The 18,266-nt window shown below is 39.8% G+C and overlaps 1 protein-coding gene across 3 annotated transcripts in view; it reads right to left on the bottom strand.

The window, feature by feature from the left end:
- Nucleotides 1-17,386, bottom strand: part of BRD1 (bromodomain containing 1) — a 40,630-nt gene extending 23,244 nt beyond the window's left edge. For 2 of the 3 annotated variants that reach the window (XM_063134105.1, XM_063134106.1), the window contains exons 1-6: nt 16,982-17,386; nt 9,264-10,635; nt 6,100-6,256; nt 5,269-5,400; nt 3,487-3,615; nt 2,571-2,883 (exon numbers count right to left, since the gene is read on the bottom strand). In XM_063134105.1, coding sequence (XP_062990175.1) covers nt 2,571-2,883; nt 3,487-3,615; nt 5,269-5,400; nt 6,100-6,256; nt 9,264-10,621 — 2,089 coding nt within the window. In that variant the 5' untranslated portion in view covers nt 10,622-10,635; nt 16,982-17,386. The remainder of the gene's footprint in view (nt 1-2,570; nt 2,884-3,486; nt 3,616-5,268; nt 5,401-6,099; nt 6,257-9,263; nt 10,636-16,981) is intronic. The other variant, XM_063134104.1, reaches the window with a different exon arrangement.
- Between the last annotated feature and the right edge of the window lie 880 nt (nt 17,387-18,266).

Below are 18,266 nucleotides of genomic sequence, written 5' to 3'. Positions count from 1 at the left end.
ATGTACTTCTGGTAGCAAGACCACTGACTTTGGAGAGCTACTGTTGGAGTAGACACTACTGAGCTCAATCGGCTGACTCAATGGCCAGTTGACATGTCATGGCAGCCCAGCATTCTTTTAGAACCAAGGGTTACCATGAATAAGCCAGCATCCTAGTTCATGCAGTTTGATCATTCCCGCTTGGCTCCTGGTAATGGAAGGCTCTGTCCCTGGCTTGGTTAGTGTAATGTCTGAAGCCACAACAATGGCTAGTGTCTCCCCTAACAAACCAGAGTTGAAACTTCCCGGCTCACTCACAGTATGCTGGTTCATTCATGGTAACCCAGCATTTAAATAACAAACTGGGGTTTACATGACGTATGAACTGGGCCAATATGGCAGCTGCATATATTCAGTAGTAATAGACTGTTCCAGGAGCTCTTTGGATCAATGTCAAGTGCTTTTGATGACTCTATTTATTTCCTACCATCCAAATTCCTAAGCAACACGAACTGCACTGCATATAGGGACTTAACTGTGGAAGGCACAGAGCAAACAGCTGCAGTTTAACCAAGTTCAGGGGAGTAACTTGGTGAAATTAACACTCCACAATAAAGTAAGATAGATGACTTCCCTTTACTGAAACAATTCAAAGCATTTCCACACTACTCTCGGACAGCCATTTTATGCTGCTGATTTGTCCTACATCTAAAAGTAATAACCCACTTCAAAGCATTCCAAGTTGGTTCAAGCAGAGCTATAATAGACAGCTTATATAGCAGTTCTCATGCTTCCGCATATGCAAGATTTTGAGCAGCCTAGAGCAAATGAAAAAAAAAACACCTTTGGATTTCCTTTCACTTTCCTAGTGGATGCTTTGGCAGAGATGTAGTACAGCCATTCCATAAGCGGAAGATACCTTCCATTTGTGGAAGAGGATCTTTTGTAGCCAACCCCTGAGAATGGAAGCTTTACTTGGTTATTTTAATCTGAATTTCATGTTCTGAAAGCCATAGGCATTTGTCTTATGGTATCACACCAACAAATGTATTTGGCCATCCTATTTCAAACAAGCTGTGGCATAACATGGTCTATATCAGGCATACTTCTGAGTTTCCTTCTCTTTGAATTTCTCCCTGGATTTAATAGAACTGCCCAGAGAGTTTTGGCTATGGGGCAGTATAGAAATGAAATCAATAAAACAGTTCCAATTTATCTAGTAAAGAGAATGAAACAATGCATTTGTTTTCTATCATTCTTCCAGTATGTATCCCTGGAATTTGTAAAAGCTGTTGCAATGGCACCACATGTATCATTTGATTGTTTTAGAAGCTCCTTTCCCTGCATTGTATGAACTTCTAAATGCAACACAATTTTTCTGAAACCCTGCTGCAGAGTAATTAACATATTACTATTATTCACGAAGAGTCGGAAACGACTGAACGAACAAACAACAACAAGTGCACATATATGTGCTTTTGAAGGAGAAAAAATCTACCAGAGGCTGAAGGTGAATTTGGGTGAGTTTGGACAACTGCAATGAGGAAAACAACCATTGTCGCTGCTCCCCACCCCTGCCCTGTCCGTGCACGTGCACAGCTACCGTTTGCATTATTCCCAATCCTGCAGCTTGAGTTGGCATGTCACCCAAACCCAGGGCATGGGGGTATCCACTTCTACAACCTACATTTTGCAGCAGAGGTTGTAGGGTATGTACAAATCCCCTACCACCACCATGCCACATTCAGATGATATGCCAAAACATACTGCAGCACAGGGAATAATGCAAATAGAAGTTGCACATACAGGGGGAGCAGCCACAATGCTTGCTTCCCTTATTGTGATCATCTGAACCAAGACATTTAGCTATTACAATATTACAATTTTTTTTCAACTGTTCTGTATGTGTGAAAGCTGAAATCAAATTTCCTTTCTTTTAACCAGAGACCAAGATGAGCATTATAATACAGATTATATATCTTACTAGAAAAAAGGGAGAAAATCACATGAATTAATGGAAGGAATGGAAAACTGTGGCAAAAGTAAACTGTAATGAACAAATTCTGAAGTAATAGAAATTCTCTATAAACAGGCTGAGTGAAACACTGGGCATAGTCAACCCCTGGAAGATATCCAGAATTGAACAGGGATAATATTGTCTCATCAACCCTCACTCTATTGAAATCTTTTTCTTCTTTCTATGCAAATGGAACAATGACTTTAACTTGTTTTACGATGCTCAAATAAGAGACCTTTGCTGCTTAATATATTATACTGTCCAATTCCTATAACGTCAATTGCACTTCGTAGTCACAAACTAGAGAACATGTATGTTCGATCTTTCGTTCATCCAGTCTTTCATCCCTTCTGCATCACACCACAATATACTTTGAAATTTCTGGGCTGCTTTATAAACAATTTGCAATGCTACACTGAGGCTGGCCCTAAGTACATGTAATCCTTGCCACGTGCCTAAAGATGTTCACTTTATTGTGTGAACATCTTTAGACTTGCAAACAATGATATGAGCAAGTAATTTCTTAGACCACTCTATTGAAAAATACGGTATATTTACTCTGATGTGTTCTTACCATCTTCCCAGGTAAAAGGTGGAGGAGATTCAAGTTTAGGCCGTTCAGGTAAGTGCATTCCAGTTTCATTATTATACCCAATTGCCTCAGCATCTCTTCTAGCTTGTCTCAGCACAACACCTCCTTGATCTCTTAACCGCACAGCAGCTCTGTAGAATATTGTATCTTTTGCATTATATTTCATACAGTTATCAATAATAAGGTTGAAATCTTCTTCAAACTCACTGAGATTTTTATAACCTTCGGTATCTAACCGTTTTCTCATAGTAGAAAAATCCATGGGATGTTTAATATGATCCAAATAATCGGGAACCTGAAGTACAAGAAATGAAAATATTTTAATTATTTGCATTTCGATTAAACACATTAAAATTTAACGGATTATATTTTGCAAAGTGCAATGGACTATACCATATTAATAAAAAGCAAGCTTAAGAGTAAATCTGTTCAATCAATGAGAGTCATCCAAACATGTCAAGATAAAAAATGTACAGCTTGGAGCTTTGCTTTCCAAACTTTCCTTTTTCCATCCTACTTTTTAAGGCAAACTTTTATTTCAAAGTAATCCGAGCACAGTCAAATTAACTTTAATGTTTAAGCCAGAGGATAACCTAAAAGTATATTTCTGAGATTTCTATGATTAAATACTGCAAATTAGTTAAAAATCAACATTAATCTTATTTTTATACTTATTTTTATTTATTGCATGCATTCACAGCATCTGGAAAAGTAATGAGGATAGTTTTATTTTATTGTTTCTAAATTAAATGTAATTCAACTACATGTTTAAGTCTGGTGACACCAGATATTTCACTAAAGGTTTTGTCGCATCCTTCGAAACAGTATTATTAACACTTATATTATTCTATACTATACTGGTGAACTACCAACCATATCAGCAAGATTAAAGTTTCACCTCTTTAAGATTCACTGGTTGAGCAAATATGCGAGCAGAATCCTTTTCCTGTAGCTGGTCCAGTACTGACCGCAGTAGTACGCTAAATGGAGTTAGCTGAAGCTCCAAGGCAACCTGTTCCACTTTGATCTACACCATGGAAGAGAAACACAGTCCAGTTCATTAAAAAATATGAGTACAAGCTACTTAACTGTTATAGGCCTGGTTCGGACAACACGCTAAACCATGCAAGCAGCATGGTTTAGTGTGTTGTCTGAACCAGGCCACAATGACCATACAAAGCAAGATTTAATGCATTAAAGATCAATCCTAAACAGATTTACTCAGTAGAAATTCCTAAGTGTGCCGAGGACTGAAGCCTTAATGTTATAAGAGTACTCTGATACAGGTGGCAAAGCCATGTTTTGTTTTGCCTGCATCTTAACAATTTACAGCTTAATTATAAAATAGCGTCTGCATTTGGTAATATACCTAACTGCAACCATAACATTTTGGAAAGAGCATGAGCCTTTACAGGATAGAAAACATATTGTATGATATATAACCATGATGCTCTTTGAAAGGTTTAAGAGCTTCAGCATACTTCACACCCATCCTATATAGAGCCATATAGAAACAACAGTGGTCTAGAGTTTTAAAAAGTTGGCAGTTACAGGAAGAGAACATGACTGACTGGTTGAAGCCTTGAATTATGGCTGAATTCCTTACTTAACTATTTTGGATTAAAAGGAAAAAAGATTATCTGAAGGAACGCCACCTCCCATACGTACCTGCCCGGACCCTAAGGTCATCCTCAGGGGTCCTTCTCCGCGAGCCCCTGCCAAAGGAAGTGAGGCAGGTGGCTACCAGGAGGAGGGCCTTCTTTGCTGTGGCACCCCGGCTGTGGAATGAGCTCCCTAAGGAGGTTCGCCAGGTGAAGACCTTTTTATTCTCCCAGCATTTTAACAGTCTATAAATAATTTTTAACTTGGTGTTTTAAATTCGTAATTTTGCATTGCTGCTGTTTTTATCTGGTTGAGCTTTTATATTGTATTTTATATTATGGTTTTATACTGTTGTTTTATACTTTGAATGTTTTTAATTTTTGTGAACCGCCCAGAGAGCTCCGGCTATTGGGCGGTATAGAAATGTAATAAATAAATAAATAAATAAATAATTTTGGGGGGGGTGTTAATTGTATATAAAGGTCAGAAGTGTTCTACTCTTTTTTGATGAATGCTTCCAGTTAAACTGCACTTTCAATGTGCTCCAAGCAATTCTAAAAAGCACAGACAAGGCCCAATGTTCCTCCTGAACTTGGAGTTGAGGAGAGATGGGAGGATCATGGCTACAGTTATGCTGCACTTCAATAGGTGGCTTGGAATACCCCTGAAGCACAGCTCAACTGCACAGACTATCTCCCAATTCTTCACCGAGCTTGTAGCTCAGGAATAGGCCTAAGGATTCTCCATGAAGCACTGGCTTCCAAGGAGTTTAACTACAGTGATTCTGATCTCCCAGCTCCAAACTTGGGAAGAGTCACCCATGCCCTAAGTACTACTCAGTACCTACTCAGGTGCCCTAAGTAATCTGATACAAGCTCCAGTCCTCCTTGACCATGAACTCCAGCACAATGTCAGAAACAAAATATTGCCCCTTCCCCCATTATGGGAAAGATAAGGACCCTGGTAGCCATATATTTTGGTTGGCTACCAAAGCAATCCAAAATGTATCCTTTGAATTAGCCTTCTGATTATTCAACCTTTGCCTTCAAAATCCTACTAAAAGGAGTTACTCACATACCTGTTCTCTTTTTAATTTTTCTCGTTTTCTTATAAGCTCTATCAACAACCGTGCTCTTTCAAGATCATGACGAAGCCTTTGCCAATACTTCAACTTCTCCTTTAAGGCTTGTGTTTCTTCATCATCTTCCCTCTTAAGAAAGAAAACAGTAGATTATAGGATATTGTACTCTTAACTCCTATTTTAGAAAACATTTCAAAAACAAATTTTAGTGTAATTAGTCTGTGACGCTATTCACTATGATCCCAGGAATACTTTTTTTTCTGCTGTAGAACAAGGAGGGATATAAATTCTCATATATTTACTTTCATCTCATGAGAAATTATACTGATCCTAGCTACTTAAGCCATACATAATCAAATATGAAATAATGACAACAGTGTCTTGGGGGGAGGGGCATAAAATTATTCATTTTCATGGCTATGAGATCAAAGCTCTGGCTCCAACCTCGTAGACAGGAAACCACGCTCCCCCCCCCTTGTAGCTGGCGCAGGGAGAACTGCACTCACTACCTCTCCGCACTCGGTAAATGGAGCGTGGAGATGGGGGAAGGGGGCGTTCCCAGGGAGAGGAGGAGACTTTGACATCAGCCATATGATATTTCTTATGGCCTCCCCAACCTCCTTCCCTCCTGTTCCAAAACACCACTGGTAGATGGGGAAAATGCCCATCTAGCAGAAATGTAGGGTGGTTAGAGAGCAGAGGTGAAGATTGCTTCCACACTCCAACTGCCCTGCACTGGATACTCACCATTTTCCATGTTCAGAAGCTGCCAATTTCCTTCACAGAAATGCACCCATAATTATGTTTTGAGTTATGAAACATACATACCTGTTGTGTGTTTCTTTGTGATTGCAAACTGGACTGTAGCCTTCTCAATAGAGGAACACCATTTCTGGACAGCCTTTTAAGTAACCAGTAGCTGTGTACTCTTTCAACAAATTGCTTCTTCCGCTGAATGGCCACCTGATTCATAATTTTATTTAATCTAAAACATAGAAGAGGAAAATATTTTGTAAGAAAATGCTGCCAATTTTAGTGTTATTGTTTTTTTAAAATCAAGAATAGATTTCTCATTTCAAAAATACATGTTGACAAGTTTACATGGCCTGGTATTCAAAGAGCTACTTTGGGCTTTGACATGTCCACTTGTACTTAATACTTGTTTTTTGTTTTGTTTTTTGAATGGTGGACACTCATGCCACATCAAACTGTATTTGGGACTCCCCTCAGTTTCAAAAGGTTTACCATACACCATTGGGGATTGCTGTTCAAGAAACAAAAAGAAAACTCCAAGGCACGAGGAAAAAAAATCTAAACAATTACATGTATCATACAACAGCTCATCTTTCAGAGTATTATTTTCACCTGTTACCTAGTAACAGTTTATTACCATAATATTCCAGAATAAGGATTTTTTAAAAAGAAAAAAAGAAAGAAAAAGAACCCAACATCAGCTCACACCCAAAATTCTTCAATAAATGAACTCATTGCATATTGTCTTTATTTATTTTGGCCACTGCAGTTATGTAATGCAGACTTGGATACAAATACACCTGTTAGTCATTTATGGCACAATGACTGCCTAAAAGAAAAAGAGAAACAACACTTCCAGTCTACAAAAGTTTCCCTACTTCTCACTAGAGATAATTTCTCAACTGAGCTAGGCAAATGGCTATTTACAAGTTTGATTTATCAGACTGCTTTATTACTACTACTGTGCCAGCTGTGTTTGCATCATCTAAGCACCAACAGGTGCACCTTGTTTCCTCCTGCTATCTCTTCATGTCACACTAATCTGGATGATATAAGATTCTATTAAAAATGCAGAGGCATAAATAACCTTCTTGTAATAGGCTAAAATATTTTTTTGGGGGGGAAATAGCTTTACAGACAAGTGCTAAAACCCAATATAATAAATGGCTCACCTTACTGTTTCCTACACAGAAATGCAATGTGTATTTAAAGGGCACTATGTACTCACTAACTTTATAAACTGATATATGAAAATATTGGAACAGCAGCTAGGATCCTAATGCAGGTGCATCAGTTCTGCATGTGCACCAAGGTTTCTCTGGCCACCCTTCCCAAGGCAGCCAGCCCTTTACACTGCCCCCACTAGCTGCTCCTGAAAGGTTGTGAACACTCCGTGTAGCATTAAGAGCTGCAATCCAAAAGCAAGATTGTGTATTTACATAAAAGTAAATGTCTTTACTTTTCAATGCATGACTAAATTTTCACGCAACTATCTACCTTAATGCATTCTTTGAAGACACTAAAATGTGTTGAAATGTTGGTGCTGGATGTTAACAGTTTTATTTTTTAATCTCCTCTTCTTGTGGGTTATTTTGGCTTTTGTAACCTATGGTATATTTCATGATATCATGCCATGTGTCTGTGCTGATTTTAAATTGTTTGTGGAATTGATTATGTTTTAATCTATATATTGTCAAGAGTAACTTGTCTATGAAGCGTTTAAGTATTTAGTAAATAAATAAAATGATGCCTGCTCAGCAGCGACTTTCACCGGCTTCAATGGGACTTACTGCTTAAAGGTACAGAAGACTGCAGTCGTAATTGATCATTATTGGTTAATTGAAACTTCAATATACGAGATGAATGTCTCTAGAAGAGACACTCCTATTTTATTCTGTAGGACAGAAGCTATAACAGAATCATCAACTATAAGTACAAGTCTGAAAGTTATTCTTTCCTGAATAGATCTCAATACTAGACTCATAGTGTTTCAATAAGACAAAGGTGACTCTTATCTACAAAAGCTTATGTCATAATAAATTTGTTAGTCTTTAAGATGCCACAAGTTTTTGTTGAGTTTACATACTCAAAAACAGAGTCACTAGATATATACCATGAGAGTTTTATGAGTTGAAAGGCAGATTTATATATTCTTAATGATTTCTTATAAATTTATCCAGAATTTCTATGTGCTGAAGTTCCAAATATGAAAAACTGTTTTTACACATAAAATAAGGGACTTATTTTGTGTTAGACCCAGAAACTATGGTTTAAACTCAGGGTTGTTTTATATTGTGGGGGTTCAACGGCTAAATGGTGAGAAAATATATGGTATGCACGCACAATGGAATGCAGCTTGCCCACAGGTATGTCTACACTACTGTCACAAAACTTGGTTAAATTTATCTTGAATTTAAACCCCATCCCCCCACATTTATTTCCCAATAAATGTACTAAAAAGCACTACAAAAAAGGAAATATTTAACAGTTTCTGATATCAGATAGTTCCAAGCAGTAGATTTCTGAGTTGAGCTACCACACCACACACTCAAACATATTCAAACCATCAGAGTTATCTCCAGATATACTTGCTCAAAATTCATAAAGCCTCTTTATAAATGAATACAAGAATGTAACAGTCAAACCTGTAACTCCAACTTATTAGACACTATGCATAATAATCCATTTAATTACAAAGTACACTGCATTTCAAGACCACTTTCCACTTTGCTTGAAGTGCATATAACTGATAAAGACATTCATCTCAAGTACCTGCAGCCAGGAAGGTTCCTGGCCATTTAAATTAATTACTAAAAAGGAAAATTATTTAAATATGCCTAGGGTAATATGTTTAACTTCACTGCATGTCTAGAGATGGTCACCATTTAAGGATATAACAACTTCCACCCTTACAAACCCCAGACCCACTAACATACAAGCACATAATTGAAAAACAAGGAACTTCATTTTAAAAACATCTGACTGAAGAGCATTGCTAAATTAGGATTAGGCTCTAGGTGAATCACCACAGATTTCAAAGGGAAGCAAACTCTAACCAACCTATCCTCTTTCCTATAGAGAGATTAAGTTTTGGAATAAGAATATTATTTTAACAACCTATTATTTGAACAGACCCATAAAGTATAAACTCTAATTTTATCTCGATAAGCTGACAACTAAAAGAACACCAAGGAAAATGAAATAAAGCAAAGAGCTGACTAAAATATTTATTTTCTTACCTCTGAGGAGGGATACATGGAGCAGATACTGCAGGCATAACTGTACAGGGTTCAGTCGGTGCTTTCTTTGACTTTTTAGCCTTTTTTCTGACCTTAGACCTTGTTTTGGCAGAGCCTTCTTTTCTATAGATGCCGTTTTTCATTTCAGCTTCTCCATAAATATTCAGAGGTCTCCGAATAGAACCTGGTGGTGTATGTACATCACAATATGCAGTCTTTTTCACTGAGAATGTTGTGCCACTGCCAGTTAGTTCTTTCACTGGTTCCATTTTCATATACAAACCAGCCTTTTGAGCACACGTAACATGGAATGCTGTATAGCAGTTTGCTTTGTGGCACTGAATACAGGCACCGACACCTTTTTGTTTACAGAGGTAGCATGTTAACTTCCATCGGGCAGGGGGAATGTTCTTGACTCCATCTATTGGCTCAATAAAAACTGTATTGGCAAATCCAACTTCTGGAATCCAAAGAGCACACACAACATGTCCCCACCGATCATCATCAGTCTTTTTAAAGGCACCTCCTTTGTTTGGACACAGTACACAGTCTACAGGCCTTGAACGGGACTGCAGACACTGTCTGCAGAGCCACTGGCCCTCAGGTATATATGGCACCCCGTAACACTCCTGATGCACTGCTAAGTTACACATATCACAAAAAAGAATGACATTGCTGTTCTGACACTCTCCATCCATGCAAATACAACAAACTGCATCTTCATCAATTAAAGACTGATGTTCACCCTGTTTTTGAGTCTCACAATAAGACTCTTTTTCGAAACGGTCCATAAGAAATTCAAACATGTTTTGTGACACAACTGAGACTCCATCACTCTTTCTCTTCTCATTGATTATTTCTAACCATGCATAATCTTCTTCATCCATGTCGTACTCCACTTCATTATCAAGTTCTTCTGAAGACTTTTCAATGAATTTATAGTAGCTTGGAGGCCTCCGAGGTGCAGAAGGTGGACTGTACTCAACAATATGCACTTTGGGCTCTGGAAGAGTACTTGCTGTAGACGGAATACCATGTACACTTGGAAGAGCTTCATTTTTCTTTTTAACTTTGTTGTTCCTATGCCTCTTCGTTCTCAGAAAGATTGGCGGCCTCTCACTATTTTCTTTATTGCTGTTGCATTCACTTAATTCTTGAGCTGTAAGATCATCTTCTAATATAATTTCCAAGGGTTCAAAGATACTGATCCTATGCAAGCGACCTTCAATTTCTATTTCTACCATCCTTTGAGCCTGGGCATAGGTCAAGGTTTCTCTAGTAGGGGAGTGTTTAATACTACATGGAGAAGAAGAGTGCCGTGCTGAAGATACTCGATGACATCTTCCTTTCCTCCTCATTTGGTACTGATTACCTAAAATAGTAATAACAATTTAAGATGAAATTATATCTTTTAACATCAAAACAGAAAAGCAAGGGAGAATAGCTCAGTATAACCATCTATCTGGCTTTCTCCTAAAAAGTAAGCCTAGTACATGCATTTCAAGGTGGGAAAACTATGAAACAGAACAACAGGTTCATAAAATCAAATTAATGACTCCACATATTATTGTAATTTTAAAAGTCTGGAAGTGATTCATTTCATTAAAAATCCCTCCATTAAGCAGAAGTATGTCTTGGCATTAAGGGAAAAATTCTGGACAAAAATGGTATCAGGTTCTTAATTTATTCAGCCCCAGCAGAGTACTTATACTATGACAATTGTTTTTTTTAAAATGACACATTCAACATCTACCTCTCATAAGCATTCCATATATATTCATTCTGCATTGTTTAAGGCAATAATCCTATAAATACTTATCTGGAAATAAGTCCCATTGAACTTAATGGGACTTACTTCTGAGTAAACTGCACAGGATTGCACTGTAAATATTGTATGTGCTATACATATTGCATGAGATTAAATATGAGTAAACAAAGCTAATAACATCTGATAACGTGAGACATTCACAAACTAGAATAGAAAGTTTTTAAAATGTAAATAGCCTCAGAAGAGCTATTTTCTTCAGGGCTGCAGTTGGGGAGGAAAGGAGACTTTTCATCCAAAGAGCAGAGTAAAAAAAACACCCTTCAAATAAATGAATAATAAAGTTATGAATTCTGTTTATGTCCACTCATATACCACCACACCTAAACTTTTCTTCCTGTTTTATGCATATATTCTTGTCTTTTCGGCCTGGGAAGGGACAGTTTTCATATTTGTAATATAACAATAGTTCTATCTTGGATAGGGTAGGTGGTGAAAGCAAACACTGACACAATTTTCAGGTTTGTACCAACAGTTGTTGAAGTGCAGTGTACATGGGCCCTTAAGAGATATCCTATGGGGAAGTCTCAAGGATGGTTGCTGTGGTACATGGTAATTGCAACAAATGTGCTTGTGAAGAAGTGGGACCTCTGTGGTGTGTGGCTTGTCTTAGTCATTGGTGGAGAAGAAATATTTTTATGTCTCTGCCTTGTAATAGGGTGGGAAATTTGCTGAAAAGCCTAAATGTTTAAAAGCACAATGGACAGAGACTGAGAGTGATCCAATATGCCGCTAAAGGGAGAGAGGGGCAAAAGAAAGACAGCCAGAAGAGTTATACTGGAAATTCTCATGCGAAAATGTTGAGATAAGAGAAAAATGCTGTGAATTGATCTCAAAAAGAAAAACAAAAGCAATGCTTAACCATTTCTGTTTCTTTTCATATAGTTTTAACCAAAGATTATTGCTTTATTTACAGCAATTAATCTACCAGTTACGCAACAATCCTGTTAAGGTATCAGATCCCCTCCCCAATTAATCAACATTCATTCTACTTTAACAGGAATGAAACAGGACTATTTAACAAGCAATAATACAGAAAAAATATCAGGATATATATGGGAATATGAAGTAACTTATAATAAAGGTGCAGGTGTCCTATTCTCTATAGGGCTATTTTCCATACTAGAACCACACTATTGCCATACTGAAGTAAACCCTGAATTTTTAGCCTTAAACTACTGCTTTAAAGTGTCAATTGCAACCCACCAGCACTTATTTCAGTCAATATTTGTAGTTACCCTTGACTATTTTGAGTAACAATTCAACATTACAAATGAATGCTGTTTCCCAAGGACGAAAATGATTTTACAAAGTCAACAAAAGTGTATTAAAACAAGTTTTCAAACATTATCTAAATGCACTCCTGGCTTTTGAGAAAGTGACAAAAGCTGATTATTCCATTTCAGCAAATGGACAATAGCGTGCTTCAGAGCACTGAAGGAATGATGACACCTTTACAAGATCACATGTGCACTCCACATTTTATTTAGAAAGGTCTCTATCCTTGTTAGTTAATGTGTATTAATGTAACCAAATTACCTATAAGCATATATTTAAAGCATGGGAGAGAAAAAAGCCCATCCTTTAGTCATGATCCTTCGCTGAGTACCCATACATAGAAGAATTATCAATAGGACATGATAAGAATCCTGTTTTCCTCAGCCCTTCTCTATTGAAACATGGGCATACAGCGCATCAAGCCGTTATAGGAAATAAGAAGTATGTGCACAGCTCCCATACTCCTTTCTATATCAAGAAGCATGGTGTTTGCTTACATGTGAGTTGGTGGTAGAAGAGAGAATAATGCTCAGTGATGTCCTATTGGTCTCCCTAGCTGTGTAAACACTGTACCCACACAGGGAAGATCATGCCCTCTGTGAAAAGAATGCTAAAGTAGTTTAAATTGTTTGGGGTAATTAGTGTGCATACAATGATCTTGAGCAATGCACACTTGTCTGTCTGCCCCACCCTCCAGATGGTTTGCAAAAGCAGAACCTTCACTTACATGAGCGTAATACATGTATGTCCTTATTCAAACATTTAATGGGCATGAGTCCAAGGCTCACTTTCCTCCACATGTACAAACATTGTGTAACTAGCAGGTATGTGGGTTTTCCAGAAAATTTTGAACTGAAAAAATTTCCAAGACAAATTAGGCGGATTTGCATAGGGCTATTTACATCAGAAAAGATTCAGTTTGTATTGGAAAATCACTACAAAGTGATTTAACTTAGCATGTTTACTGAATACAAGTTAAACAAACCAGAAGGCTGAAAAAGAATCCAGTATTGATTTTTTTGACCCAATACACCACAGGTATTTGACCTGAAATATTTAAAGAACAAAAATTAAAGCATGCTTAATGTGATTTAATGTTATGTTGACATCTTCACTGGAATTTAAAGACAATAGCTTGGTCTTCATTTATGTTGGTTAAATGAAACAACGGTACTGAAAACTGTTGACGCACTAATTTAGCATTCCCCATCCTAGTGCCCTCCAGATGTGTTGGTTTACAACTCCCAGCATCCTTCAGTCAGCATGGCTAGCTGGGGATGCTGGAAATTATAGTTCAACACATCTGGGGAAGTCTACACTCAGTAATTTTAGCATCTAAACAACTGTGCATGAAATGCTGACTCTCCTGCTATATACAGTAGGGCTTACTTCCAAGAGAGTTCAACTCTCTTCCACTGAGGTTGTTGGGGCACCTTCAGTTTCGATGTCACTACTTATTCCATTTCACATTGAGACTTATATGCATTTCAGTGACATACATGAATCACCTCATGCACTTGCTAGGGATAATCACATGAAAAACAGTAATTTCAACTTTGCCACAGCCAAGCTTGTATCTGCAGCTCGCATCCATTCATTGTTACTAATGAACTTATAAAACAGAAAATTTCCATGAAAAAATGAAGCACAGCAAAAATTCCTGTGGAAGTTTTCTGCATCACATCACAAATTCTTAAGCTATAAATATTGTTTTTGTTTTTCAATTTAACTCATTAGCTTGTTATATTTACGGTTTAATCTTCTTAAGAGTTTAGAATGCCACCATAATTTCTCAGTCAGTTGCATTATAAATCCTTATAAAACTAAAGTATAATACAAGAGAATAATCAGAAAGTTTGTCACATAACTTAGCTTCAGAATATTACTTGTTTCAGAAAGCTCTCCTGACTGCAACACTTGTAGTATAAACAAATGCAACTGACAGCAACTGGTGTTTTTTTTTTTTTAAGTAATAATAAAAGGCTACTGGATAGCAATCACCAGTTCCTCCTTCACTTACTGCAGCTGTTTTTAGAAAAGAATACGACGGCTGTGCAAAGCAATTTGAAGACAACGTGCAACCTTCTGAACTGAGAGAAACTTTTTATGGGTGATACCTAAGAATATTTTTTCAGATTTTTATGTCAATGACTCTTTCCCCACTTCACCAGCTCTGAAGAATGAAAGTTCCTTCTTTGCAAAGTATGTTGGCATTTTTTCCAGGAAAAACCCTAATTTTCTAAAATGGCAGGGACAAATACAATTCAAAAACAATTCCCCTATTATTTCGCTATGAATACTGAAATGATGGTTGGAGAAGCGTAAGAAGTAGTGAAACTGTGATGTTTAATCATTAGTTCACCAAGTGTGTAGCAATTATTTCCAAATGCAAGACTTATCCATTCAAATGAACATCAAAATAGATTATTATTATTTTTTGCAAAACTGCAATTTATATCTGCCGAGGTATCTCTCAGCTATAAAGCAAGGTCTCAGTTCAAAATTTAAAAAAGAAACTGGAAAATATCATTTTTAAAAAATGTTGAAACTGAAATAAGGAATGGAGACATTTACGAGTATTTTTACACTGCTAGTTTTATTAAAAATGGAATGTTTTACAGCATAATCCTCTACATGTTTAGAATCAGAACTGAGTTTAATGGGATTTGTTCCCATATAAGCACATATATCAGCCTGCTGCTGCTCTCCAGAAGTTTTGGGCTACAATAAACTTTAATAATCCCTGACCATTAGGCATACTGGCTGGGACTAATTGGATTTGCAGTCCAAAGCATTTAGAGGGTACTGGGCTTGGGAAAGGCTGGCATATAGGACTACAGCCTTAGAATCTGCTCGCTCTCATAACAACATTGCAAGGTAGGTCATTACTGCTCTCATTTTAGAGATGGAGAAGTGATGAGTGAGACTATGACATAAATGACTCTTAAATCCAGACCTCTCAGATCTGAGTCAATTTTTAAAATGGCTATCACATGTATTACTAATAGTGTTTATTGTTTGACTAATAGTTTTTACTTTATTGTTTGACAACCGTTAACTGACTTAAAAATCTTCTGCCTTAAAATGATCAAAATTTCAAAAATCAAGCTAGACGTTTGTCTTTGTGTAATGAAACAGTTTTAACAGAAGACAACAGAAGATGTTAATATGCATTAAACAAGAAATATTTCCCCAGGACTTTAAAGACATTAAACCACTACGGTAAATTTATTTTTATTTGTATTTTATTTATTATTGCATTTATAGCCTGCCTTTTTTCCTCCAAGGAACCTAAAGTGGCATACATAATCCTCTTCCTCTCTATTTTTATCCTTACAACAACCCTGTGAGCTAGGCTGGACTGGGAGTCTGTGACTGGCCCAAAGTCACCCAGTGCGTTTCCATGGCCGAGTGGGGACTACAGCCCAGGTCTCCCGATTCCCAGTCCAATACTTTAGCCACTATTCAGATATAGTGAAAGTAATCCATGTCTAAAAGACGAACAGACAGAAAGAAATGTTTGTTGTTGCTCAAGCCAAGTGTTTGAATTTCAGCAACAACAGACAAGGGTTCTTGAAAATGAAAATGTTGTTATGGGTCTAAATATTTTGTTCAGAAAGCATCCAAGGAGCCTACTGTTTATAAACATTATGACAGAATAAGATTTACAATATCCGTATTACCCATGAATACATAAAATAATAAGCAACAGATATATTTGTTTGCATCTTACATTATCTCTCCTATAACACGCAAATGAAAGCCTCCACTGTTTCAATAATGTATAACTCAAGTAATAACCTGGCATTGTGATATATACCAGTGATCAAAAATGCCAATAACCTAACCCTACTCATATTTACACTGAATTATACCACACTGAAGTGCTTACCCCTTAGACGTATTAGGGCAGCAAACAAAAGTCAAGAGAAAAAAGGGAAAGTCACATTGCACTTTAAAAAATCACACACACACGAAAGTGAGCTTCCCGGAAACTACCCCTCCCTCCCTGACGTCACTAAATCGAATGCTTTTCAGACCGATAAGATCCAGAATTAAAGTGGTAACTGTGAAGAGAAAGACATCATCAATTCACGTCCTAGTATTAAAGCTACAGTGCACTGACATGTGCGCCACCCCCTCTTTTCATGAATGGTTCCACCCGGCACGAGCTGCAGACACCCCCGTCCTAACACGAGCTTCCCACCCGCCCCGTCTCCGCCTCGTCGTGACATAAACACACTCGCTGGAGGGCTCCGGAGCCCGGCCCCTCCTCCCCTCCCACGCCCCGCCCCCGCTCCGATGGTGCCTGCCCAGACCCACAGCGCTCCCCTCCCCCATCCCTGCTCCCTCCCCGGATCTCGCAGAATGGTTCTTCCCACGCCAGGCCCAGCAACTCTTTCTCCAGCCTTTTCCGCGAGAAGCGGCCCCCCCGTCTCCCCTCTCCTCCCCCGCTTCAGCCGCCCCCCCGCCCAGGACAATACTCGGGCGGCAAACATGGCGCCCGCCCAACACAACAGCCGCCCCGGCTCTCTCACCCCGGCGGAGCTCGCCCACCCAGGGGCCGAGTCGGGGCCCGCCAGCCGCTCCCTCCCGCAGGCCCTCCCGCTCTCACCTGAGGGAGCCGCAGGGATGCGGCTGACAGGCCCTCCTTTCACTCTGAGACACCGGGCTGGGTCCGGTCCAATGGCGGCGGCGGCTGCGCTCGCTCCTTCCACCGCTAGCGCCAAGCGGAGGGGAGACCGAGGAGGAAGAGGCGGCGGCGGCGGCAGCAGCGGAGGAAGAGGAGGACACCGCGCTGTCGCGGCCGCCCGCGGGCTCCCGGTCGCGGCGGCGGCGGTTGCTGGATCCGGCTGCAGCGACGCATTCGGGGCGGGAGGCGGAGCGCGTCGCGAAGGGCCGCAGTCCGGCTGCGGGTTGGGCGCTGAGGCTCCCGTGGCCGACGAGCTTCCCCTCCTCCCCCCCTCGGCACAAACAATGCGGCGGCTTCACCACAGCGCTCGCGCCGGCGGGGGAGGGGAGGAAGGGAGCGCGCGGGTGGGGGGGAGCGAGAGAGAGAGAGGAGGAACAGGACGCGAGGGCGCCAGGCACCTCCCAGCCCCGCGGACGACGACGACGACGCGGACGCCTAGCCAGGACTCCGCGCGCTCGGTGGGCGGGGCCAACGGGTCTCCCCCGCCCGACCGCCCCCTCCAGGCTCGTCATCCGCGCACGAGCCAATCCTCGCGCGGGATGCTGCACGGCGAGCGCTCCCCCGTCCTAGCGGGCGTAAGCAGCCGGTCAAGTTCGGGAAGAGCCAGTTGTTCTGGGCCGGTCGCTTCTCGTCTTAACCGCCTCGTCGAGTGTGTGCGGTTAAAGCAGGGTGGGGGGAGAAACGAAACGAAAAACACTCTCTCTCACACACACACACACACCCAGGTAGCGTCTTGTGTCGGTGGCAGCAGCTGCCATTTTAGGCTTCATGCACGAATCGCGGAAAATCAGACGCCTGAGCTGCAGCTGGTTTAAAACCGGCCCTCCCGGGAGATCCTGTGCATGTTTACTCGGAAGCAAACTCCCATTGAGTTCAATGGATCGCCTGAGAAAATACTTAGACCGCAATCCTCATTTCAGCCCGTGGAAATAAGTGGGATCGCACTTTTAGGTTCCTGCCGCAAGCGCGCATAGCTTACAGCTTGTTTTCGTTATGCAGGTTTACTCGGAAGATACTCCACTGAGTTCAGTCGGTCTTTCCCGAGTAAATAGAGCATAGGTTGGTGGCCTGCTTTCTATCCATAGGGAACAGAGTCTCTGAAAGGGGAAAACTAAATGCACTGCCACGTGTCCCAGTAGTAAAGGAATAACTTTATTCTCTACTTGGACCAGAACTGAAGATAGTTTATGCTTCCGCAAATAACTTC

The sequence above is a fragment of the Elgaria multicarinata genome, chromosome 9, assembly GCF_023053635.1.
Source record: "Elgaria multicarinata webbii isolate HBS135686 ecotype San Diego chromosome 9, rElgMul1.1.pri, whole genome shotgun sequence".
In the NCBI taxonomy this organism is placed as follows: domain Eukaryota; kingdom Metazoa; phylum Chordata; class Lepidosauria; order Squamata; family Anguidae; genus Elgaria; species Elgaria multicarinata.
This window is presented reverse-complemented; position numbering and strand designations above follow the sequence as displayed.